Source organism: Neofelis nebulosa, chromosome 4, assembly GCF_028018385.1.
Source record: "Neofelis nebulosa isolate mNeoNeb1 chromosome 4, mNeoNeb1.pri, whole genome shotgun sequence".
In the NCBI taxonomy this organism is placed as follows: domain Eukaryota; kingdom Metazoa; phylum Chordata; class Mammalia; order Carnivora; family Felidae; genus Neofelis; species Neofelis nebulosa.
Window position 1 is genome coordinate 48988485 of NC_080785.1, and position 25276 is coordinate 49013760.

The 25276-nt window shown below is 45.1% G+C and overlaps 1 protein-coding gene and 1 long non-coding RNA gene across 6 annotated transcripts in view; one reads left to right on the forward strand and one right to left on the reverse strand.

The window, feature by feature from the left end:
• The window catches only part of CPVL (carboxypeptidase vitellogenic like), a 131204-nt gene extending 127830 nt beyond the window's left edge, over positions 1–3374 (forward strand). For 3 of the 4 annotated variants that reach the window (XM_058724732.1, XM_058724735.1, XM_058724731.1), the window contains one exon: positions 3237–3374. In XM_058724732.1, coding sequence (XP_058580715.1) covers positions 3237–3341 — 105 coding nt within the window. In that variant the 3' untranslated portion in view covers positions 3342–3374. Of the gene's footprint in view, positions 1–1038; positions 1636–3236 lie in introns of those variants that run through there. The other variant, XM_058724733.1, reaches the window with a different exon arrangement.
• The window catches only part of LOC131509211 (uncharacterized), a 42786-nt gene continuing 18410 nt past the window's right edge, over positions 901–25276 (reverse strand). For both annotated transcript variants that reach the window (XR_009260368.1, XR_009260367.1), the window contains exons 2-3: positions 3216–3357; positions 901–2639 (exon numbers count right to left, since the gene is read on the reverse strand). This is a non-coding gene — a long non-coding RNA (uncharacterized LOC131509211). The remainder of the gene's footprint in view (positions 2640–3215; positions 3358–25276) is intronic.

Sequence of the window (25276 nt, forward strand, 5' to 3'; positions counted from 1 at the left end):
TTGAAAATTTTGTGACATGCGAAAACGACCTTGTTCCTAAATGAGTTTTTCCTTCCAATCTTCATGGCACCGTTTATGATGTGATTTGCTCCCAGGCTGGGGGGTCATGCAGGTTACTGAGAATAAGAATTGTTAACACCCAACCCAGTCTCTTCTTCACCATTTGATTATCATGGTCATAGAAGTGTGTGTGTGTGTGTGTGTGTGTGTGTGTGTAAATACCAAGAGGGCAGATGATGAGGAAGAAATACACTAAGGTAAGATCATGACTAGGTGTTAATTTCTTTTCTTTTTTTTTTTTAATTTTTTTTTCAACGTTTTTTATTTATTTTTGGGACAGAGAGAGACAGAGCATGAACGGGGGAGGGGCAGAGAGAGAGGGAGACACAGAATCGGAAGCAGGCTCCAGGCTCCGAGCCATCAGCCCAGAGCCTGACGCGGGGCTCGAACTCACGGAACGCGAGATCGTGACCTGGCTGAAGTCGGACGCTTAACCGACTGCGCCACCCAGGCGCCCCTAGGTGTTAATTTCTGTTTGCATTCTCTATTGATATAAATAGAGAATTGCCCGGTTTGTCACAGAATGGAAAAAAGGTTTTCTAAACAGTGGTTCTCAAAGAGTAGTCTTTGGACCAACGGCATCAGCATTACCTTGGAATTGTTAGAAGCATCAGGCCCTGCCCTGGACCTTCAGAGCTGGAAAGTCTAGGGGTTGGGGCTCAGCAATCTGTCTTAAGAAGCTCAAGCATCTTGGGGCACAGTCACGTTTGAGAGCCGCTGTTTTCAGCAGCCCCCTCAAACCCAGATTTCTTGCTGCTAATGTAGGAATACAAGGCTTTAGGGTAGTTTGATACAAGCATTTTGATCCTGGCTTTTGAATGGGGAGGACCATTGGAAAAATAATGACAATGGCTAATATTTATTGAGTTCCATCCCAGTCCAGACACGGTGCTAAGCGTTCCATGAACATTACTCCATTAATTTCTCACGTAATTCCCAACTATCCCAAGAGGTAATACTTTCTTCTCTCTTGTACAGTTAAGGAAACTGAGGCTCAGAGCAGGTAAATTACTTGTCCAGTGTCACACAGCTTGCTGTGCCTCAAGTCTTGCTCCTGCACACTGACTCCAAGCCACGCCGTAAAGGCTCCCCCCCATTAGCTGCAGCTCTGGTCCTGGAGGCAGACTGACCTTTTCGCTCTTGGATTCAGCATACCACCGTTCCGGACCATTGCTGCCAAATTCATTTCCAGTCGAAGCAGCAGCTGGGTTTTGTCACAAGCATGACTTTCTTAAGTGTCCTCAGCTGAGCTGAAGTTGCACAAAATCACTCATCAGATTTCTGCCAAGGCTGGAGGTTTGGGTGGGAATCTACAGGAGAGAATTCTAGCCTGGGATTGTGGGGGCAGCAAAAGTTTTCCTCCAGAGTCACCTACAGGGACTCATGTCACACATATGTTTACTTTCAGTCTGTGACGAAGCAAGACATGTTGGGTTTCCAGATGCAAGCTTGAACACAAATGGTAGATGGGCTCCATTGTCGTTGCAGCAAGGGACAAACGGCCACTGATGGAGTGTTGCATGAGGCAGGTGTTTCCAAACGCATGTGAGGGTTAAGTCCTAGCTCACATCTGTAATGGCGGTCTGCTTCCCTTACCTGCCTCAGAGGGCTGTTGAGAGATGGGTGAAATGTTCTGTGACTAAGCTGTAAAGCTTGGCTCAAATGTGAAGAATGATTGTACAAATACTGCGACTTGAATAAAAACGCTGGTGTCTGCATCAGAAGCCAGGTTCTAGCTTATTCTCTCAGTTACGATTGTGTGACTTGGGCACGCCTCCGAAGAGCTCCGTATCACTCCGTCACCGAGGCTGGTGTCAATGGTGATCTCTACCATCTCTCTGCACACCTTGGCTAGCTGTGAGCTGCAAAGCAAAACTCATCTACTGATGTTGACCCCACTGGCCGCATGGCAAGGCTGTAAGATGCTGGGGGCTGGGGGTGGATTTGTAATATAATAAATGCACTACGTAAATATATTTGTACTCTTTTTCTGCCTCCGTTCCCTTCTTATTGAGACAGGTAAAACACGCTACGAAGGGCCTCGTCAAAGTGGTCCTTACTTGCCGATTGTGACTTAGCAGCTAGAACGCGCTGAATGTGATCCCTCACTCCATCCACTACTGACCGCTGTCCGGTTGCCACATGTGCCATAGAATATCTCAGGCTACAATGACTCCCCCATGCAGGAGGCCCACCAACACCCACTGTCAGTTCTTTCCCTTTTGGTACTGAATCATGAAGGCCTCTCCTGGTCCTCTACTTGGGGCACTTGCTGCTGAGCCTACAGTCTTTCTGAGTACAAAGACCAGTACCCCCACCCCTTTCTTAAATTAGTATGGCACCTAGCACTAGGGTCTGAATTCACCTTAACTATAGGTGTTTAAGAATGTGTTGTACATCGGGGTGCCTGGGTGGCTCCGTCGGTTGGGCGTCCGACCTCAGCTCAGGTCACGATCTCGCGGTCTGTGAGTTCGAGCCCCGCGGCGGGCTCTGGGCTGACGGCTCGGAGCCTGGAGCCTCCTTCCGATTCTGTGTCTCCCTGTCTCTCTGCTCCTCCCCTGCTCACGCTCTGTCTCTCTCTGTCTCAAAAATAAATAAAAACATTAAAAAAAAAAAAAAAGAATGCGTTCTACATCTTGTTAGGTGACACAGGTAACGGTGCCATCCAAACTCAGTGAGTCCGTATTAAACACAAGTGCATTTCAGGGTGTGTTAATTTTACATAAAATCTGGGGGAAGTGTACTGATACCCGCATTTTACTTTGAAACGTGTCAAAAAAGATAAGATGGATTAATAGATGGACAGTGAGGCAATGAGTTCCGTGGGCGTTAACGAGAGAACCTAAGTGGTAAGTCTATGAAATTCTTTCAGATGTGCTGTATGTTTGAATAGTTTTCACAATAAAAGGTGGGGGGAAAAGAAGTACTCTGTGCTACTCAAAAAGATGGCCTTTTAACATTTCAGGTGTCAAAGACTTCCATTTATTGTCGTTTTAATTTTTTGGAGAATCCAAATATCCCCTGTATTAATGCATGCCCCAAAGGCCTGGATTGATAGAATATGTTCCATATTTCATGTAAGCTTTAAAAATACTTTAATCTGAACTAAAATTTTCCCTTCATGTAGAACACCCATTTCTCTAACTTTTTTTTACCTTTTACTTTTCTTCTCCAAGGTAATTGTTCGAGGTGGAGGGCACATTTTACCCTACGACCAGCCGCTGAGATCTTTTGACATGATCAATCGATTTGTTTTTGAGAGAGGATGGGATCCTTATTGATGGATAAGCTGCTGTCCTAAAAACAAAAAAAGGTCAGGGGACTTAATCTTTGAGAAGAAAACTTCCAAACCCAAAAATGTCGTATAAATAAGAAAAGTACCTTTTTATAGCTTTTTATAGCTTTAAAATGTTTCTCATCAATAAAAGTTATCCTTGAAAGAAGTAAGGTTCTGTTTTGGGTGAGAGATGGCTCATTATAAAATTAACTGTAAGAAAATGCTATGCGGGGGCGCCTGGGTGGCTCGGTCGGTTAAGCGTCCAACCTCTGCTCAGGTCATGATCTCGCGGTTCGTGAGTTCGAGCCCCATGTCGGGCTCTGTGCTGACAGCTCAGAACCTGGAGTCTGCTTCAGATTCTGTATCTCTCTGTCTCTCTCTGCCCTCCCCCTGCTCACGCTGTGTCTCTGTCTCTCTCTCTCTCTCAAAAATAAATAAACAAAAAAATTTTTTTTAAAGAAAATGCTACCTGTGATTAGGAATGGTATCTTGTAACTGAAAGGATGGGAAGAATGGATTCGGAGACACTGTTTCAGATGGAAACAGATAAATGGAAGGCGGAGGTCTTGAATAGGAATTTTAAATTCCTTCTAAGAGTATGTGCAAAGTACAGTAGGGGAGTAAAGTTGTCACAACATTTTGTTCTGTAAGTAACAACAGAGTTTGTCATAGTATGTACCTGGAAGTATTTCAGAAGTAGTATTGGGTAAGAGCATCTCATTATCACTCCGAAGGAATGGGTGCCATCATGATGGTGGTGGACAAGACTTTGGAATGTGGACAGTCTTAGCAAGAAAGGTGGCTTGGAATTCTTTGAAATAGAAATTTTGCATATAAAAGTAACAATGCACCAACTGGCAATACGTAGAGGATCATATTCAAAGGACACACTGAATCTGTGTCTTTTCTTTTCTTTGTTTTTTTTTTTTTTTGCTTTTTGGGGGTTTTTAGTTTGTTGGTTCAAGTGTACCCATTTACCAAACAGCCTGCAGGCTGCAGGCATTAGTTATAAGCCGTTTTCAATTTGGATTTTAAATTCTGTGCTTCTTGTAGCCAAATAGAGAACGAACTAATTTTGTGTAATTGTTGGAATCTCAAAAAAATTTGAGATACTCTGGCATCAAAATATATACATTTATAAATATGCACACATTAGTACTTTTCCAGCTAAAATATCCCATCTTGGCACATCTTTCCTATTTATGCATCATGTGCTCTCATCTCTAATTTTCTACAGCATGTTTGGCTTTTTCAACATCATTTCCCTCTCATATTACCCATTTATGAATTGGCTCACTGGAGAACTGAATTTAAAAAGTCAAAACCTATTCTTGCTGCAAATATTTTGGGTCTTTTCAACTTCTCATTCTGTGCCTGATTTCATTCAGGTTCGTGATCTTCCTTTTTTTTTTTTTTTTTAATAGATATATTTCCGGGGCGCCTGGGTGGCTCAGTCAGTTGAACGTCCGGCTTCAGCTCAGGTCATGATCTCGAGGTCTGTGAGTTTGAGCCCCGCGTCGGGCTCTGTGCTGACAGCTCAGAGCCTGGAGCCTGCTTTGGATTCTGTGTGTGTGTGTGTGTGTGTGTGTGTGTCTCTCTGCCCCTCCCCCACTCATGCTCTGTCTCTCTGTCAGAAATAAACATTAAAAAAAATTTAAAAAATATATATATATATATTTTCTTGTGCCCATGTAGGAGGAGTCGTCAAATCAAACATTCTGATCAAAAACAGATTTTAATTATTGCAGAGAATAGAGTTTTGCATGTGGCCCCACCTGCCATTTACATTGTTGCATTTGGTCCCAAAAATATGCAGTGGAGAGGGTACCAACTGTGGCTGGGAAAGTGCCATGCGTGTCACACCTGCAGTGGACATTTCTGGGTATGTCACCTCACTGTCCTCGCTTTGCCAAGTCCCAAAGGAGGCAGCCCGAAGAGATTGCTGAGGTTCCTTTCAGTTCACACGTCATTGTACTAGTGTCCATTTCACAAGGGTACCATGAGATGATATAGTGAATCTTCATTATTCATAGATGCCACGTTCGTATGGCCTGTTCACTAAAATGTATCTGTAACCCCAAAACCAATAGTTGCTCACTTTTGTGGTCATTCACGAACACGTACCAAGCGATGAACAATTTGAGTTGCCCAACGTGCATGTTCTCAGTTACGGCCAAACAGGTGTTCTTTTTGTAGTCTGTTTAGTGCCATGTGTTTTTTGTTTTCCTTGGTTTTTTTTTTTTTTTTTTGCACTTTTGTGCTTTTTGTTGGTGCTTTTGCCATTCAAAAGGGTTCCTACACACAGTACTGAAATACCATGTAGTGTTCCCTCGGTGCAAGAAGGCTGTGGTGTGCCTTGTGGAGAAAGTATGTCTGTTAGGTATTCTTCATTCAATCATGAGTTATAGTGCTGTTGGCCATGAGTTCAATATTAATCAAGCAAGAATATCTATTTTATGAGGTTTCTTTCAGCAGAAACACACGTAAAACAAGGTTGTGGATTAATTGGTTGACAGAAATGTGACCAGAGGCTAGTAGGAGCCACATCCTGTATGTCCCCCTGGATCAATGATTTAGAATTCACTAATTCAGTATCTGGGGAGATGTTATAGAAGATAACTAGAGTGAACAAAGAGAATCGACAGCATTTCTAGAACAGCAGAGGGACCAACACAAAATAATAGCTCAATAAATAGAAGTTGTAGGTGCAGTCGTTTTTAGTGTCTCCCTGCCCCAGGCATAGGATAGTGGGGAGTACTGGGGGACGACCTGCCAGGTCTTCCCAGAGCAACCCGAGCCAACTCCCCTGAGGGTACAGTATTATAGAGACTAAATCTGGCAGGTATTTTACTTCAAAAGAAGGGAGAGAAGAGTAGTTCGGAGACTAAAGGAAAACAAGGTTTTGAATTCACTTGGAGAGAGTCCTTTGTATAAGAGAACCTTTGGGTGGGGTACACACTCTCCGTGGGACATTCAAGACAATCCATTAAGATGCCCCCTCTTGGTCCAAACATGAGACGGTCTGATGTCCCACATGGCTGCCATTACTTCGAGCAACTTCCACACAGAGAGGGCGCTATAGGGAGGAGAGGTGAGGGACCTTCTCGTGGTGCTGGGTCCAGCGTATTGCCAATTACAAGTTCCATGCAGATATGATACTATCCATGGGATTCATTTCATAAAAACAAAGCCTTCAAAGAGTGGGATCTTTATAGGGCTTTGCCATTCGATGGGGAATGGCCTGGTACGCCTCTCATACCCTACTGGTCATCTCATGGCAGTGTATTTAAAGAGCTGTAGGACCCGGGAACGAGTTGTGCATTCTTTCTTTGACAAACAGGCAAGTGTCATAGACTAGCTGTCATTTTCTGTCATGGCAAGTGGCTATTGTTAGTATGTCGTCTAGCAGATATTTTTTTAAGGTCAACACACACACAAATCAATAAAGAGTAAACATACAATCTGTCTTTTCATGGTAGAAGTGACATATCAACAATTACTGAGAAAGTCATTTCTTTTTTTTTTTTTATTTTTTTTAAATATTTATTTTTGAGACAGAGACAGCAAGAGAGAGAGAGAGGTCATGCACGAGCAGGGGAGGGGCAGAGACAGAGGGAGACACAGAATCTGAAGCAGGCTCCAGGCTCTGAGCTGTCAGCACAGAGCCCGTTGTTGGGCTTTGACCCACGAACTGTGAGATCATGACCAGAGCCGAAGTCAGACGCTCAACCGACTGAGCCACCCAGGCGCCCCGAGAAAGTCATTTCTTTTCAAAAGAAAGTCAAACTATGGCAAGAACGTTTTGAAAACAGATGTTTGGAAATGTTTCCATCTACTTTGTGTGGCACATTACAAGGGAAAAAAAAAAAACCTTACATCAAAGAAAATTTCAACAAACATCTTTGAATAAAGGATAGGTAGGATTAAAAAATGAGTTTGGGGAGCTAATAAAGTTTATCCAATGAGGTATTTCTTGCATCTGGATCTATGTGTCTCCATTTGTAAAGTGTCTCCTTCAGCTCTGATGGACTTTGAAACCAAGTGTCAAAGTAAACTGAACATATAACCAGACTTTGAATTGCTGTATCACAAAAGGGTGACCCTAGATTTTTCAAATATGACAAAGCATATTCAACACATTGATCCTATTTAAAAATATATTAGCAGTGATATTTTAGAAAGTAAAAATACTTGTGCTACTAAAAATCAAATACGGTTTTTAAAAATGAAGGATGCAAAATTTCATCTTTATCATTTTAACGTTTCTATGTTGATTACTATTTTATAAGGTAAATGTTATTACAGTCATGGCATGACTATAAATGAATGAATAATTATTTTTTTGCTATGCCTTCAGCAACTTTTTTTTTTAATTTTTTTTTTAACGTTTATTTATTTTTGAGACAGAGAGAGACAGAGCACGAACGGGGGAGGTTCAGAAAGAGAGGGAGACACAGAATCTGAAACAGGCTCCAGGCTCTGAGCAGTCAGCACAGAGCCCGACGCGGGGCTTGAACTCACATACCGCGAGATCGTGACCTGAGCCGAAGTTGGACGCTTAACCGACTGAGCCACCCAGGCGCCCCAACCTTCAGCAACTTTTAAATGATGGAGTGACAAATCCTTATGTATCTTTGGAAGAGCACTGTTTGAGAGGACAGAAAGAGTCCACATGTAACAAAGTATGTTAAACTATGTACCGATTTTTTTGGAAGTTTATGTATTTATTTTGAGAGAGAGCACGCACGCGCGCAAAAGAGAATCCCAGGCCAGCTCCGCTATCAGCTCAGAGCCCAAGGCGGAGCTCAAACCCAGGAATCTAACCCTGAGATCAGGACCTGAGCCAAAATCAAGAGTCGGACGCTTAACGTGCTGAGCCACCCGGGCGCCCCATACCTATTTTGTTAAATTAAAAAAGCAAAGCATGTAACAATACACTATGCTTTCATTTATAAGAAAGGAAGGGAAATTAAATAAACAAATAAGAGAAAGAGGAAGGGAGGGAAAGAAACAAGTTTTGTAAAGGATTGGTGTCTCTGGGAAGATAAATAAGAGACTAGTAGCAGTAATGAAGGAAGGACGGGGTGTTGGTGGTGGGGGGGAGGAAGACTTAGGATTTTTATACAGTTTTCTGCTTATGATGTATATATATATATATATATACACGATATATACTATATACACATTATAGAATTTATATACATATAAAATATATAGTATGTGTGTATGTATAACTGGCCCCAGAATCTCAGAAAGAACTGCCCTCTGGTTCATTTTGCTATGGAGGCAGAGCCCTGGGATAGGCCCCGATGGACTAAATCTGCTCAGCAAAATCCCAGGGGTGTTTCCCGGACAACCTGACAGTGGGATGATAAGGGTGCCAGAAATTCGTCAGAAGGAGGGGTTAGAGGAAGCAAAAGAGGGAGACTGGCCATGTGTTGGCTGAGATCAGAGGGAGTTGGAATTCTACAGAGCCTGGAATTAGGAACCGATTCAGCACTGCCCTCCCCGCCCCCACGGTGCAGAAAGCAGTGGGGTTGGGGCCAGGAAGGCTTGCTGAAAGCTATTGCTGCCCTGTGCTGAGGGGTGGAGTGGGAGTGAGTTGATGTGACCTCGGACTGCCATTGTCAGGAGACGGAAAGTCACTTCTGCTGCAATGGGCTTGCCTCTGAGGAAGCCCACGGGCTGGTCTGCAAGGCTCAGCCTTGACCACCGAGGAGTTGTTCCCACATGGCACAAGAGGGGTTTGCTCTAGCTGGACATACCTAATTCTGTGAAATCAGAGGTAATAATAACAGCTATCCTGTCTAAGCCCTTAAAATGCACCAGATGTTCACAAGATATCACCAGGGAGATGGTTTTCCCATTCGACAGATGAGGTCATGGCCCCTCATTGATAAAAAGAGACTTGCCGCCTTGCTACAACCCGTGGCAGGGCCAGCCCAGGTTCAAACCCGGGTGTCTCTCCTCCAATCCCATCATCTCTCCACGGAGGAGACACGCTGCCTCCTGATCCCCAAGTGCTTTCGCACCTGATTATAGGGACAGGTAAGTGTCAGTGACCCATGTGGGGTCAAGCGGTGTGCGCCTTCGTTAAAAATGCGCTTTATTTTGAAAGTTGCATAAGCCAGATTCTTGGAAACGTTTAGATACGGTATCTGCTCCACCCACTAGGAATTCATGGACACTTGAATCACAATTCTTTGAAAAGTACTAAGAGCTTTAATAAATAATAAATTACAAATAATTATTTATTTATATGCAATGCTTAAATCATCTTTCCTCTTGCCACCAGAAACGTGGCAGATAAGGCCAGAAACCAAGCACAGATCCCGTGACAGACTACTTGACTTGAGCCCCCATTTATTTTGGAAAGTCCAATGTCCTCTTCCTTTCTTCTCGTGCATTCTGACAAGACCCCCCGCCTCCTCTTACTGCTGATGCTATATGAGCCATGGCTATATCGGTCTTCATGCCATTTAATCTTCTGGTTCTAAACTCAGAAGCTACTCCATGCTGAGCCCCTGCTGCAAGGATGCCCAGTGGAGGGAGGCTTGCCTCCACACCACCATCACACAGGAAGTTTGTACCCTGGGATGAAATACAGCGACCTGCACAGATGCGTTTAGTTTTCCTGCATCCTGTAATGGTTATTGCTAGTATAATTCCAAAGGTTTAAGAAACATCCAGGAAACAAACCTGAGAGTGATTGATTTTGTTGCCCCTAAGACGACCAGCCTGGAATGGAAAGCAGGCCGTTTGTGATGGATATCCGTTCGACCCCAAGAAAAGACATCTGTTCAATCATTTTAAAGGGATTTTTGGCAACTTGAGGAGTGTGATGCTGTGCTCTCTGCGTATTCCCCTGGGCCCTGTGCATTTGAGTAGGAGAGACCAGGGCTGTGGTTGCTGTTCAAATGGATTTAACAGGAGAATTCATTGCATCTGGCCAGATCTTGGGGGCAAACAGAATTACTTTTCTTAAGTCTTTAGTTTTCAAATTGCTCATTGCAAAAATTAAGTAAAAGCATCCTCTCCCCAACCTCACACTACGCAGTAAGGACTACTGGTAACTCTTCCCAGGCCAAAGGAGAGCGGGCCACCTCGAACTCAGTACCACCAAGGCCACACTCAATGGGGGTAGACAATTACACGCCCCCCCCCAAAAAAAAAAAACAACCCAGGGTGTTGTTACTGGAAGATAGGGGGCCTGGATGCTGGGAAGCCAAGAGCCAAAAAATGTCCACCACATGCAGAAGTCAAAGCTCAGTAGCAAGATTAAAGCCAGCCTCTACATTTTGACGTGTAGTGGGAATACAGGGTGGTAATTTTCCTACTATCCCAATGCATATTTATAATCAACATTTACATGTACGTCTATTAACTTTTGCTGATACTTTATATTTTCTTACATGAATCGAAGGAGAAAAGGGAAATAAGAGGCTAAGAGAACTGAGGACAGGAGAAGAGGGGCATTGTCTGAAGAGATTAGGAAAACCCAGATTACCTACGCCAGCATTACGAACAGAAATTCCCCCTGAATCCCTGGCCCATACATGCTTGCCATCTTATATTAGGATGTATCATATTAAACCTTCTATACAACAGGACCTTTTCTGGGTGGTGAAGATACGGAGACAAATTTGGCCCACTCCTCTGCCCCTCGAACTGGGGGACAGGGGGCCATGTGAAGGGAAGACGGGCGACCACTGCATAAATGACCATAATCCCAGAGTGCCAAGTACTCTACTAGAGGAAAGTACAAAGCCCTTTGAGAGCAAAGAATAGAGAGTGACTAATGACTTCTGGGAAGAAGGAGTTTTCCAAACTGAGGAGTGGGGAGGAAGGCTGGAGGCTTTCCAGAGGCAAAGGGTAAGTAGCACCGACGAAGGCCTGAAGAAGAAGTCTAGGTGCCCCCGGGATGGTGAGAGTCCAAGCATTCCCTGCTTCTGCCTTCTCTCCTCTTACCTGTATCCTGTATTTTGTTGCAAAATCCGAATTCTCATCTAAACTCTTGTAATGGAGGAAGTAAACGGGCCGATTCCCATAATCAACTGATAGGAATAAACCCCTAACAACCATGCTGTAGTTTTCCCATCTTGTCTCTATGGAATCAGGGAAAGACCTAGAAGACTGTTCCTTACAAGCCCACTTGTCACGTGGCTTTGGTGGCAAGCGAGAGGACTACTTTATTAAAATCCCCACACACAGGGGTGCCTGGGTCTCTCAGTCAGTTAAGTGGCTGACTCTTGATCTCAGCTCAGGCCTTAATCTTAGGGTTGTGAGTTCAAGCCCCATGTTAGGCTCCAACTCCATGGAGCCTGCTAAAATCAATCAATCAATCAATAAATAAGGCACCTGGGTGGCTCGGTCACTTAAGCATCTGACTCTTGATTTTGGCTTAGGTCATGATCTCGTGATTTGCAAGTTCGAGCCCCGTTACGGGTCCTACACTGACAGTGAGAAGCCTGCTTGGGATTCTCTCTCTCGCTCTCTCTGCCCTTCCACTCCTTGAGCTCTCTCTCTCAAAATAAGTAAACTTCAAAATAAATAAAAAGAAAAGAAAATCCCCACACACTATACAGTAACATCTTGGGACAGGCTGTCATTTACCCATTTCCCACCTCTCCTGAGAAGAGACATATCCTGTACGGAGATGATTTTGAAATGGTCCCATAGTGTGACTCACTGGAGGGAAATGCCAAAGGCTTTGGAGCAAAAATAAACAAAAGTGAACAAATATGCCGATTCTATTTAGAAAAAAAAAAAAAAAAAAGGCTCGGAGTGATGTTGCACAAGAAAATTGAAGCGGATCTTAGACAAGCTGGAGGGAGTAGTGGACAAAGATCTCGTTTGGTCAAATGAGGTAGTTTGTTCAGGGTGAAATTTCACCAGCATGTACTTTCCTGGGCTGTGAGGGACAGAGGAAAAGGGAACTCTACTAAGGCACAGCTCCCTCAAATATGTCCTGTCTGCCCCTGAAAAAATCATCACATTTGTTGGGCTAGAACCTAAGAATGGGTCCTTAAGTTCCAGTTTCTTACATAGTGAGAAATGCAATTCCCTTTTGGCCTCATAAGTAAACCAAGCTCCACATAGCACTGGTTCTAGATCATTTCTTCCCTTCCCGGGTAGTCAGAGAGAAGAAAAAAAAAAAAAAAAAAAAAAAGCTCCAGCCCAGGGAGCATATGATTGCAAATGTTCTGTGATTTCCAGCTCTTCAGTGGATTTTTTTTATCCCCCTTGGGCTGGAGCAGAGTAAAAAGAGTTGATAGCCACATATCCAACTTGGAAATACTACAAAGATGAGAAAAAGGATTCAATAATCCTATGTTATTAGGATATGTCCAGGTATGAAAGTTGAAATCGGGTGTTTTAATACTCGTCCCATAGTTCTCACGGGATCGTCTTTTAGTGAAGACCATATCAGTAAGGCTAAGAATGCAGAGAGGTCTGCGTTGTTCTTTCCTACATCTCACTTCATACAAGTCCCTAAATCCCCAATAGAGGTACCACCACATAAAAACAAAGATCAGATCTGGAGAGACAAGGGAGGCGTGGAAAAGACAAAAGGCGGTAAACAGAGAGATGGCTTCCTGAACCACCAGAGGGCAGCACGCAGTGCCCACCCCCGCGTGAAGTGGATTTTCAGCTTCCCCTTTCTCACCTGCTCTAGTTGCAGATACAACAGTGACCTTGAAGCCCGAAGTACCACGGGTCTTTGTGATGAGCTCTCCCCACCCCATCCCACCCCTGCCATCTGCCTGAGGGCAGGCGAAGATGAGCTTCTCTGGGAAAAGAAGTTCAACACCGGGCAAGAGAGCACGGGAGTCGGGAATGCTGGCCGTGAGTAGGTGCTACTTTTCCAGGTTTATTATGCTGGGGGATTCTGGCACCTTGATAGATTCCTAAAAAAGCAATCTCTAATGGATGGTCTACAACGTATAAGGAAGAGAGCAGAAAACACGGAGAATGATATAATTAAAATATGCCTCAAGCTAGATATATGATTTAAAGGCCATTTCTTCTCGCGTCTGATCGGACAGATTTCATAAAACCACCAGGATTCTGTATTTAAGGAGAGAAAACTTGACGCTGCGTGGGTCTGCCCTTTTGTTTCTTGGGAACGGACTCATTTTATGTTCCCCGGTGCAGCTGTTTCAAATGGTGTCCACATTCAAGCTCCAGTGTGACCCAGGGACCGCTCCCCTCACTCTCAGCAAACAGCCTTGCCTCCGTCTATACTGAGACAATCAAAGCAATGCCGACACCGGATCCCTTGGTTTTCGTCCCCAACCCCAGCAAACTTACTGGGGTTCGTCCCCAACTGCAGCATCCTTACCCACATCCCCTTCCCATCACGGGAAAGACCGCTCTTCTGAGCGCCCCGCCCCCAGCGCCAACTTTCACGGTGGAAACTCAGATTCCACATGAGCAGCCCGTTACCTTTCCCTCACGAGCCAGCAGCTGCTCTTGGTTTTTCCTCATCTGCAGAGAACACCTCCATTCCTGCCATCACCATCCTTCCGGTGCCTTTGACATTGAACCAGTGGTCAACCCTGCCTGTGCTATGCCCTCCGTATCTTTAGCATCTCTCTTCTCCTTCTGCCTCCTAGATGACAGGAACGCTCTGCCTGCTTTGGCCTTCCCAATCACCAGCCCCGACCATCAATCCATCCTCGATAGTGTTGCCGTTTCATTTCCTAACACACCCTTCTCATCTTCTCGCTCTATGACCCAGTGGCTGCCAAGTAACTTTCAAGTTAACGTCAAAACACCCTGACTTTGAGGGCCTGTCACACCATGACTCCAACCTACCTTTTGGGGCACTTCTTTTCCCACTGCTCAAACACATCTGGTTGGATGAGATCATTTGCCGTTGGCTATACACAACCTGTTTCCCTTTTGCTTATGCTTCTCTCTCTGTCCCCCACACTGCATGAAATGAAATACTGCCCAGCCTTCCAGGCTCAGTCACAAGGGCAAGAGGCCTTAAGTCTTCCTTTTTCCTGGGTTTCACTCTTTCCACCCCGGTCTCAATGGAATCATGTTCTTCTCTGCATTATCTGTCCCACTCCTGCAACCTGCATTTCTGTCTTGTGTCCGAGTTGTCTGAAGTTCTCCCTTTTGGTTCCCCACTTCAGCAGGTAGCAGACTCCACATCCTTTGCCTCAAGGAGGTAAGTGGCAGGATGAGAAGCAGAAGGATTCTGGCTTTTGTTCTTTCTCTAAAAGCCAGAGGCCCAAGGGGAGGGCAGAGTTTGAGAAAAGCTTAGTGGTTTAGAAACACAGTGGGGAAACAACAGATGAAAAAGAAATCCCCCCAGTTATGGGGAGGAGCAAGTTCTGTGGGTTCCTGGCAGAGGCCATGTTGGGGCAAGCCCCCAGAGAGGAAGAGCCTTTGGGTGGAAGCATCTGGGGAGCTGAGGCTATAGGGCACTGACGTTTTCAGCCTTGCCCAGAAACGGCAGATGGCCATCAGGCATGAAGGGACCATGGGGACAAAATGTGGTTAGGTTGATTAGCAGTGTCCCTTCCTCAAAGCCCTTGTCAGTGCACTAGACTCTTAGAATCTTGACACCCTCCCCCCCCCCCTGAGAATGGGTAGGGAGGGAAGAATTCAGTTATTAACTGAAATGAAAGTTCCTACTGGTGCAATGGTGTTGGGGTCCGAATTTTAAGAATATTGTAAAAAACAAAGACACCATATTTCTGAATGCCTGAACTTGTGCGTTGATACTCATTCTTGATATACAGAAAACGCCTATCATAACTTTTCCATTGAGGAAGAGAACAATATTTATCGAGGGCCCACTATGTGCCAGGCACTGGTCTAGATGGTAGAGATCTAGCAAAGAACAAGACTGAAGACCCCTCCTCAAAGACAGTACATTTTGGTGGGAGATCAGGGTTCAACTATAGACATATCTCTGAAGATATATATTGACAAGTGTCATAAAGAAAATCAAAGCAGATGAGGGCACGATTGTATCGGGTGGTTAGAAACAGCCTTCCTGACGTGCTGACATCTGAGCGGGGTCTGAAGGAAGGGCAGGCAGGAGTCTTGCTTGCATTTGAGAAGACACATTACCGACGCTGCAGGAAAAGCAAGGGGTTCTGGTCCTGAGAGGGGAATCAAAGCTCAGCGATCCGATCCTGGAAGAAGGGCTGGTGACATCAGACCCATGGGAGGTGGCAGATCAAGCTAAAGACTCGGGACCTGCCTAGCTTTGCTTCCCCCATAGGGCGCCAAACACGGGAAGTATTTATTGACTAAAGGACGGACCAAGTATGGCTCTGTGTGCCACACTGAGAAGTAAAAGATAACATAAAAATATGAACAAATACATAGAACCCCCAAAATGACCCATACGCCCACGGCCAAGACATAACCAAATATAAATTTTAAATATTAATACTCGTCCTTCTAGTCTTTTATTATTTATTTTTTTCATATTTGAGACAATACTATGTCCTATTTTCTTCACTTAATCAGCTTGTAAGTTTTAATACCCTTTAATTCACCGAGATTCAGTGTGCATCTCTAACCGGACCCAGTCCCTTGGGCAATGTGGTTATAAGGCAGCTCACTCCTCCAAGGGCCAACGGAGGTGCTCGGTGGCCACTGACTTTTACAAGGAAGGGGATGCTCAGACCACAAACCTTGTAGACTGAGATGGAGCGACAGCATGCTGGCCCGCATGGCCCCGGCTGGCCGCCGGCTGAGGGATGCCTGTCTCCTCCCTAACACAGGGGATGTCCTTGCCTCCCTGTGCATAGGATTTGTCATCATTAGCCAGACGATGCCTGCGAAACTTTCCCCTCCACATTTGGGCTCGAGGCATTGGAACATTTCCTAGAGAGGCAGTCTGTTCCCTTTCTGTCTCTGCTTTTACCTCCAGTAGCTGCCCCCAGCTGTTCCTAATTCTCTCCCCTGGTGAATGACTCAGCTTGATTCCGTGTCTACAACGTGTGGCTTCTTAAAGGAGCCAGACCATTTTGTAGCACAATGACACGTAGCCCAAATCAAAGTAGCAAAACCACCGACGAGCACAACCATAAATTGGAAAACATAACATCTATTTATGTTCAATGTCCAGGATTATAAGCTCTTCGGTCATGAAAATAAACATGTGTCTGGGTAAAAACAAAATCAGAGAGGACTTACTAGAAATCAGGCAGCAAGCCTAAGCACTTTCTGACCGACGTGGCCTCCTATTCTTGCATATGCTTTGGGAGGGCTCTTTCTGGAAGAGCCATGGGGCCCGTGCTGAGGTGTGCTCTTAGAGCCCAGAGAAGGAGACAGGTGTGTTCATGGCCAAGGGGGAAGGCCCAGTGGGTGTTGTCTGAGTAATGCAGATTTTACCAGTGAACCACCGTTGTTATAGCCGAATGATGTTTTTGGCTGGTTGTTAAAGCTGCTTTTGCCCCTGAGCAACCAATGAATTTATTCGTCTTGCATTGCTGAAAGGAAAACAAACCTAAGGCAGGACAAAATTAACGGGAAATTTTAGGAAGAAACACAACCCACCACCACCAACAAACAACCCTGTTTTGGCTGAGATAATTAGTGCCAGATGGAGGAGGGGGCCCAGGTGCCCAGATCGGGGGAGGGGGGGATGTGTCTAAGGACAGAAGCAGCTGTACGTTAGCCAGCACAACCCGAAAGTTCATACCACTTGCAAAGCAGAGAAGCATTTCCTTTCTTCCTCTTTCTCCCCCTCCTACATCTCTACCTCCTTTCTCTTTCCCTGTAGCCATGGGGATGTTCTAGGTTGGCACTCTTCCAAACGGAAAGGCACATTGTGACGGGGCTCACACAAAAACTCAGGAGTGGGGTGGACGGAACAGAGCAAAGCGCCAAGGAGGGGAGTCATGATTTCTCATCATTTTCCCCAGACTCTGGATTTCAAAATCAGACTCCCATCCAGAGATAGGAAAAGTCGCATTTGGCTGCCTCTATGGCAGTCCCGTAATCAGTTCACGGTGGGTTGTTGGATGCTTTGAGTTTAACCAGACCTGCACATGTCCTCAGTCTAATTCCATCTTGTGCCTCCTAATGTCATCATACGTAGCCTCTGGCAACTAAGTCATTTTCCAATTGCTGACATCCTTTCCCTTCAGCACTCATCCTGCCAGAATCTTTTACAGCTTCATGTTCTGAATCTCCCCAGGAAAGATGTGTGTGTGTGTGTGTGTGTGTGTGTGTGTGTGTGTGTGTTTCTTTAGCAAGATGGTTTCCAGAAAACAACCCTTTCCATAGGACAAATGAATCTAAAAGTCCTGTTGATTACAATCAACACAATACTGAAGAAACTCAAGGATCCTAGTGCTCCATTAAAGGAAAATAATGTCACAGAAGTCCTTTGTGCAGTATTTTTTTATTTATAGTTTTTATCACATTTGCCACTTCACCCATTTGGTGAAGAACATTAGTTTGTTCATATCAACACTTTGTTAATGTTTCAGTTCATTCCAGAGGCCCATACGAGGAGCTACGTGAACTCTGTAAAGACAGGGATTTTGCTCTATTATGTTCAATCCTGTATTTACAGTTCCTGGTAGAGTACCTGGCACTTTGTAAGTGTTCATTAATATTTATTGTTGAATAACTGAGGTATTTTCTAATGGGAAATGGAAGTCTGCCCACCTTTTAAATGTTGTGGTGTTTTGTGTGAAACAGAAGTGTTTATCTAATCTTGGAGTTAAGAAGGAAAATTCTGACCTCGTTTCACTCTTAGGAAGCAATGAGACTCTTAAAACATGTTTACCTAGCTTACTTTAAATTCGCAAACCACCACTAGGTATTTAGAAAGTCAACCCTTTCTTCCATTCCAAATAAAAATCCTATTTCATGCCAAGCACTACTCTTTTGTCAGTTACAAGTTAAGTCCCACCAGCAGTAACGGATTGTTCCCCTACCTTATGCAGAAGATGATTCTGGACTCTGGTACAAGGGCTGTACTTTACATTCAATATGCCAAGATGAAATTTTGTCCGTTCTCCTCACGTTTGGGTAAACACAGCAAAAGTGAACGTATAATTGTGAAAATACTCCATATTGCGTTATTCTTAATCATCCCTAGCTATTTGAGCTAGTGGTCGAGGATTGAAGAAAATATAAAATTCCAAACTCTGCTTTTCACAGTTAGAAAAACACACACACACACACACACACAGCTGATTTAATAGAACTCCCACAACTGTTGGCCAAATCCCAGATGGCCAAATCACAGCGTGGTTCTGAAGTGAGTTTTTAGAAGTCTGTCTTACTTCTAATGAAATTATATCCTAAAACCCAGGCTGCTATATCGAATCTTTTCCCACAGAGAAAAGTCTATTCCGAATGTGTTGACAGCTAAAGAGAAAGCCGGCCGTACTGCCAACAGGGAAACCGGCTGGGACGAAAGACGTAGGGCTGAATCCTTTGACTGGAATTCAGAGGGAGACTTACGAGTTTCCTGGGTTTCCTTTGAATCTGAGCATAGGGAGTATGCACCAACAAGAGGTAAAACTAACTTGTGACGATGTCAGATGTGCGGCTTCTAAGATTGCCTTCCACTTCCCAACCCGGGTGTGGAATCCCAGGGAAAAGAAAAGCATGTGCATTAAGAGCTCTCCTATGTGCTGTCAAGGAGTTGGGGGTGGAATTTCCATGTTCTTCTTGTTTTGATGGTTTTACAATCAATTACCGTGAAATCCGTGTAGGATCCAGTTGTGGACGTAGCCCGTGAATGTGGGTTACGAGCTGGTGAACGAGCAAATCACCGTCCCACTCATCTCAGATAACTGCTGCTTTGGTCAACACAAACGATTCTGTCAACTGTATCAGGAGTGACTGAAACAACGGTCATGTCTATTCATAACGGAACAGTACATGCAACAGGCATTTCATTGCGTGTCGTGACTATTACTGAAATAGAAAAAGTAAAAAACGTTCCTTTCCACGCGGCCTCGTGCTTTCTTTCACCTGTTCGGAAATGTAACCCAGGCACGTCTTCTAGGACTCGGCCCCACAAACAGGAAATGGGATTTAACAGCGTTTAAGCTTCTGAGAGTTCAAATGGATTTGGTTATTGACTCCTTACCAGTATTAGCCGGCTTATTAGAAATGTATTTCGTTAATTTGGCTGACAACGAGGTTGACGGTAGAACAGCATGACCACCAAAAGCAGCTTTGGGTTTTGCCCTTAATGAGAATTTTCATCCCGGAGCAGCCTGGATTTACCAGGGTGTCGTGCTTTAAGGGGATTATGCTGAAGATTAGAGCAGTGGAAGCCTCGTGGAACAGGACTGGATATTCATTTTAGGACTGCAGTCCTGTGTCCCTATGGGCCAAGATGCTCGAAGGTTTGAGGATTCTGGTCACACTCTGAGTTGCTGCGAAAGTGTGGAGCAGCTGAAGAAAAATCCTCCTAGAAAAGCCTGAATGGGGGTTGGCGTGGCAAGTGTAAACAGGACCCAACCTTTCCCGTTTTAGAAAATTCGAACGCGTCTTAGAGCTGGAAGGAGAATTGTCAGAACTCCCCCAAAAGATGAGAAGGCAGCAAAAGTGCTGGTTGATTAACTAAAGAAGATAAAATCGGGAAACAGAGCTGTGGGGTGGTGTGAGCAAAGAGCAGCAAAGGCCTCCATTCTTTAGGCCAGCGGAACCGAGAGTCAGGTGGCTGAGATGTGGCCCGAGGCAGCCTCTTGGGGCTGAGGCCATTGTGCTGGTCTGGGCAGCCCTCCAGCCCCAGGCTGAACCAAGGGGCCCGGCAGCACAGGCTGAAGGAGATCACCGCCCACAAATCATTTACAATGTTTCATGATGAAGGAGAAATGGCTTTGAAGCAGCACTGCCACCATGAAAGGATCTGGAATGAGACCAATAGTAAAATGACCAGGACCTCGATTTGAACCACTAACCTATGGGGCAGCGTTGGCTGTGTCATCAGTTCCTCCCTCAAGAGAAAGCCTGAGCCCGTTCACAGGAAGGAACGTGGGGCTCTTTCCCGGCCGCCAGTCAGATGACGCGTTCAGATGGCATTCATCATAAAGGGGAGGGGTGCTGCGAAGCTGTCCCCCAACACACACCATGTTTGCATATTCAAAAGGCAACATAATACCAAGCCTCAAGGTGCTTCCCATTCACTTGGAAAAGATAAGGCTAAGACACACAGGGACAGTATTTTAGAATACTTATTAAGCAGTTAAGTAGCCAGCTGCTGGATTCCAGAGTCTAGTTTAATCCCATTTCAGCCATTTAGAAGTCTGCACAAGAGCATCGGCAGGTGTAATTCCAAACGGAAAAAGACAAGAACATGGCCGAATATGTGGCGTGACAATATTTTCCTAAAATGGAAATGTCCTTAATGCTCTTACTGATTAAAAGAGAAGATGGAGGGCAACACAAATATTCATTATCTGAGCCTTCTTATGAAAATATGATGCATTCCGGTTTTTTGTGTTTGTTTTGAACTGGAGAATGAGGAAGCTTGCTCTGTGCTGATAGGGAAAAATTCCTGTGTCACTCAGTGTGCAAACAGGAAAGTAGGAACCATTCTATATTCTATATATTTCAAGCAGACAAGGATGCAATGTAGGAAACTGGTTTAAAAAACACTGCTGCAAAGGCTAGGGAGCAAAGAAAGAGGGGGCTCTTGCATAAAGACAGAAGCTGCCACTGTCCCTTAGCTGGATCTTGTGAGTGGACACTCACTGCTGACGTTGCTGCAACTACCCCCCCAGGCTGCTGGGGGTCTGTCGCGCAAGCAGTCAAGCCCAGTTATGTCCCTGCTGCTGCCTATAGCAGGGAGAATGGCTCATTTCTTCCTCTCGCACTGGAATCTACCACCAGTGCCTCCCATTGTAAGAACCTAACATGAAATCGGCCAGATGAGTGTGTCTGGAAAAGGGGACGGCGGGTACTTCGAAGGATGAACTTGGACCCAACTGCCAAAAGACACACTCTGGCCCGTGCACCCTTTTGCTACTCAGATCCACACATTCCCCTGCACCCGTTCAACAACTATATTGTGCTTCCACCCAAAAGAACGTAACCCTATTCCTCACGCAGAGGAACGCAGGCTCACGCTCTCCCCCCAAAAGAGGGGAACCCAAGAGTGGGACCATGTGAAGGGGCAGCGTCAGGCACTGTATCAGCTCTCAGTGATGGCAGTTTCTCTTCTCATCACCATTGCACCCTGGATATTCTGCAACCTGAAGGCCAAACTGTAAAGTTAGCCACCACCAATACTCAATGTTATACATCACAAGCAAAGAAGAAAAGACGCACAGTTGCTTCAGTTCTTGTTCTGGTAACTGGTAACAAAACTGGTTGGTTGACGGTGATAAGAGTTGAATAATAATTGATGATGGGCTTCTTCCAATGTCCATCCCATGTTCCCTTCGCCTCGAACCCAAACCTCAGTTGTTTGGGGTTCTTTACTTCGCAGGATGACCTCAACCTTCATTTTTGAAAGGCCTGAGGTTTTTTCAAAAAAATTTTTTTAATGTTTATTTTTGAGAGAGAGAGAGAGAGAGAGAGAGAGAGAGAGAGAAAGAGGAAGACACAGAATCCGAAGCAGGCTCCAGGCTCTGAGCTCTCAGCACAGAGCTCGACGTGGGACTCGAACTCACAAGCTGTGAGATCATGACCTGAGCTGAAGTTGGATGCTCAACCAACTGAGCCACCCAGGCACCCCAGAACAGCTTGAGTTTTCAGTAGTCTGGCAGTTTGCAATATTACTCCAGTAACTCTTAGTACATCGATGGGCTAAGAAGCACCCAAGAGAATTTCCCGGGCTCCAGACATAGTCTTTCCTACCACCACTGTGTCACAGCAACCCAATTCCTCTTGGGAATTCTGACCAATCACCCCAGCCAGAACAGTAACCCTCTTCTTTGCCTGTCATTTCAGTGGTGTAAGCCACTTGAAACGGGCAGATGGCACCATCTACTTCCTGTTCACTGGAACAACTGTATGTCCCTAGAGGAAGCATTCTCATCTTAGAAGAAAGACCTATAAACCAGCTGATCCATGCTGCAAAGAAGGAAGGCAAATATTCTGAGTGATGTGCTGCATGTGAGAGTGAGAGGAAACACTCCCATTTTCTCCCCTTGATTCCCAGATCCGTGTATCCTGACCGTAAGAGACACGGCACTACTTTTTTGCTGCTGATCCACATTCTGCAAGAAAGTCACCCAAACTGCAGAGAGTTGTCTCCCAACGGTGCCATTTTTGAAACTTCAATGATCTACTCCTATACTTTATAATGGTAACTGCCTTGGGTCATGGAGCATATTTGTAAGCCAGTGAGTCCTAAGGGCATGAGCCCAATTCTATGCTTTCTTTGCTGTAAAATCAGTTCTTTGGTCATAAGCAATGTTGTGTAGGACATCATGTCATTAGATAAAGCATTATGAAAATTAACAGACGGTGGGAGTGATAACAGCATTGCAGGCAGGGGATACACAGCATATTTAGAAACAGTGCCTATTCCGGTAAGAATAAAATCATGCCTTCCATAATGGAACGAGTTCAATGTCATAGACTTGCTACCAGGTGGCTCAGTGGTCCCCCTGGGGAAGAATGCCACATCAGGGTTCAATACTGGTCTCTGCTGTCAGCAGATAAGGCAGTCAGCAGTGACAGTAGCCAGATCCACCTTCGGAAGGATAAGCCCATATTACTGAGCCCACATCTAGCTTCCATCCCTGCCCCAATAGCTATGGTCCACATGAGTCTACTGAATAAGCCTCAAGTGGCTAAGAAAAGGGCTGAACGACATCCACAGAATGGACCGTCTTGTCCAATTGATTACTAAGTCTCATCAGCGAATAGCCCATGGTAAGCATTCACATAGTTCAGTGCCCATCAGCAAACCTCTTTCTCAGACCCCCCTGTCACCAATATGCCAATCAAACCATTAGTCACCCATGAATTGTGTAAATCCCTACCTCTGGCTAGCTCTCCATCCAGACAAAGTAAACAGTGGATGTGTTGGCCTTGAGAGAACTTCCCTTACCACGTTCCTGATGTGAGCTATAATGTTTCGACAGCCCAAATCCACCTGGTGCCTTCAAATTACAAGGGACCATCTGTGAACCTGGCCCAAATGTTTTCTTCCTGTGTCAACAGTCAGTTCCAGAAGGACACAGTTCAACCCCAATCTGGTAATACACTATTGACAATGGATGATGGATTGTGGCTGTGCATATGCCCAATCTTACAGCCTGGGGGCTCAGTGTATTAGTTATCTATTGCTACGTGAGAAATTACCCTAAAACTTAGCGACATGCACTTGTTATCTCACATGATTTCTGGGAGTCAGGAACCTGGGAACAGCTTAGCTGGGAGGATCTGGCTCAGGGTCTCTTGCAAGGCTGAAGTCAAGCTGTCAGCGAGTGCTAAAGTCACCTCAACCTTAACTAGACATGCGGTAGACCAGGGGTTTTCAAATGGGAGCGATTTTGCTCCCCCAAGCATATTAGGCAATCTGTAGACATTTTCGGTTGTCATAACTGGGTAGTGGTCCTGCTGGAATCTCGTGGGTAGAGACCAGGGATGCTGCTGAACATTCTATAATCCTCAGGATAGCCTCCCACATGAAAGAATGATCTGTCCCCAAAACGTCAAGAGGGCTGAGAAACTCCACTAGTGAGCCTTCTTTTGCTCTGGCCCCAACGCAAAACTGGCCGCCTTGCGTGTTACACAAAACGTTGCCATGAACAATACACTCAAAAGGTACATGCTATCTCAAAAATCAAAAGAGGTACAGGGGAGCCTGGGTGGCTCAGTCGGTTGGGCATCCGACCTCGGCTCAGGTCACGATCTCACGGCTCGTGAGCTCGAGCCCCACATCAGACTCTGTGCTGAGCGCTCGGAGCCTGGAGCCTGCTTCAGATTCTGTGTCTCCCTCTCTCTCTGCTCCTCCCCCATTCACGCTCTGTCTCAAAAATAAATAAACGTTAAAAAATTTTTTACAAAAATCAAGAGAGGTACAAAACATTGTAGCTCTTTCTCAGTGGTAGGTGGTACAAAATACAGCAATTCACCTTTCACTTTGGAGAGTAAATGCCAAATTTTCCAGACTACTGGAAACGCCACTAGGAAGTAAGCCTCGGATTTTTCTGGGGGTTTATTTCCCAGCGTCTGGCATACATGTGTCTTATTAAGGTTATCTAGGGTATGTGCTATGTCCTAATCACCATGTCAATAACATAATATATCAGCATGCTCTTCTGGGGACCATCAGGGTGATCGAGGTGCCTGCAGATCAGCTCTTATCAGAGAGCAGATGAGTCGACATAGGCCTGAGGTAGGACAGTGAGGGTGTTTTGCTGATCCTGCTAGTTTGAAAGCAAGCTCCTGCTGGTAATCTTTGCTAATTTGGTAATGAGGAAGAAAACCATCTGCCAGATCAATGGCTGCATACAAAGTGCCAGGCATGCTGCTGTGTCATCCAGTAAAGAGACTACATTGGGTCCAGTCCCCGAATAATTTTACAGGAACCCACAGGCCCTCCCCAATAACCTTCTCACTGTTCACATGCCACACAGATGAATTAAATCAGGGTATGACAGAACGAACCCTGTTTGTTCAGGGGTTACATGGAAACAGTGGTCTCTGAAGTGCCCCCCAGGGATACGGTATTTTTCGGTTTACTCCAATTTAGGAACGGCAGATTCCAGGAAGCTTCTGCAAGGCCATGCCTCCTATCCTAAGGCTCACTGCTCAGGTTAGGGAATCAAAATGGGGTGTTTCGAGTTGCTGGATACCTATTACAACTGTATTCAGGAGTGGGAAAATAACCATATGCGGATCACCGGACCCACTGGAATCCTGTGAGGCAGCCACAGGCCAAAATTTCATTTATCCCTAGATAACCATAAGTGACACCCACCCCCAGTGCTCCAGAGGCATTTTGGGCCTCTGGAGGTTAGCGCTGACTCAGAA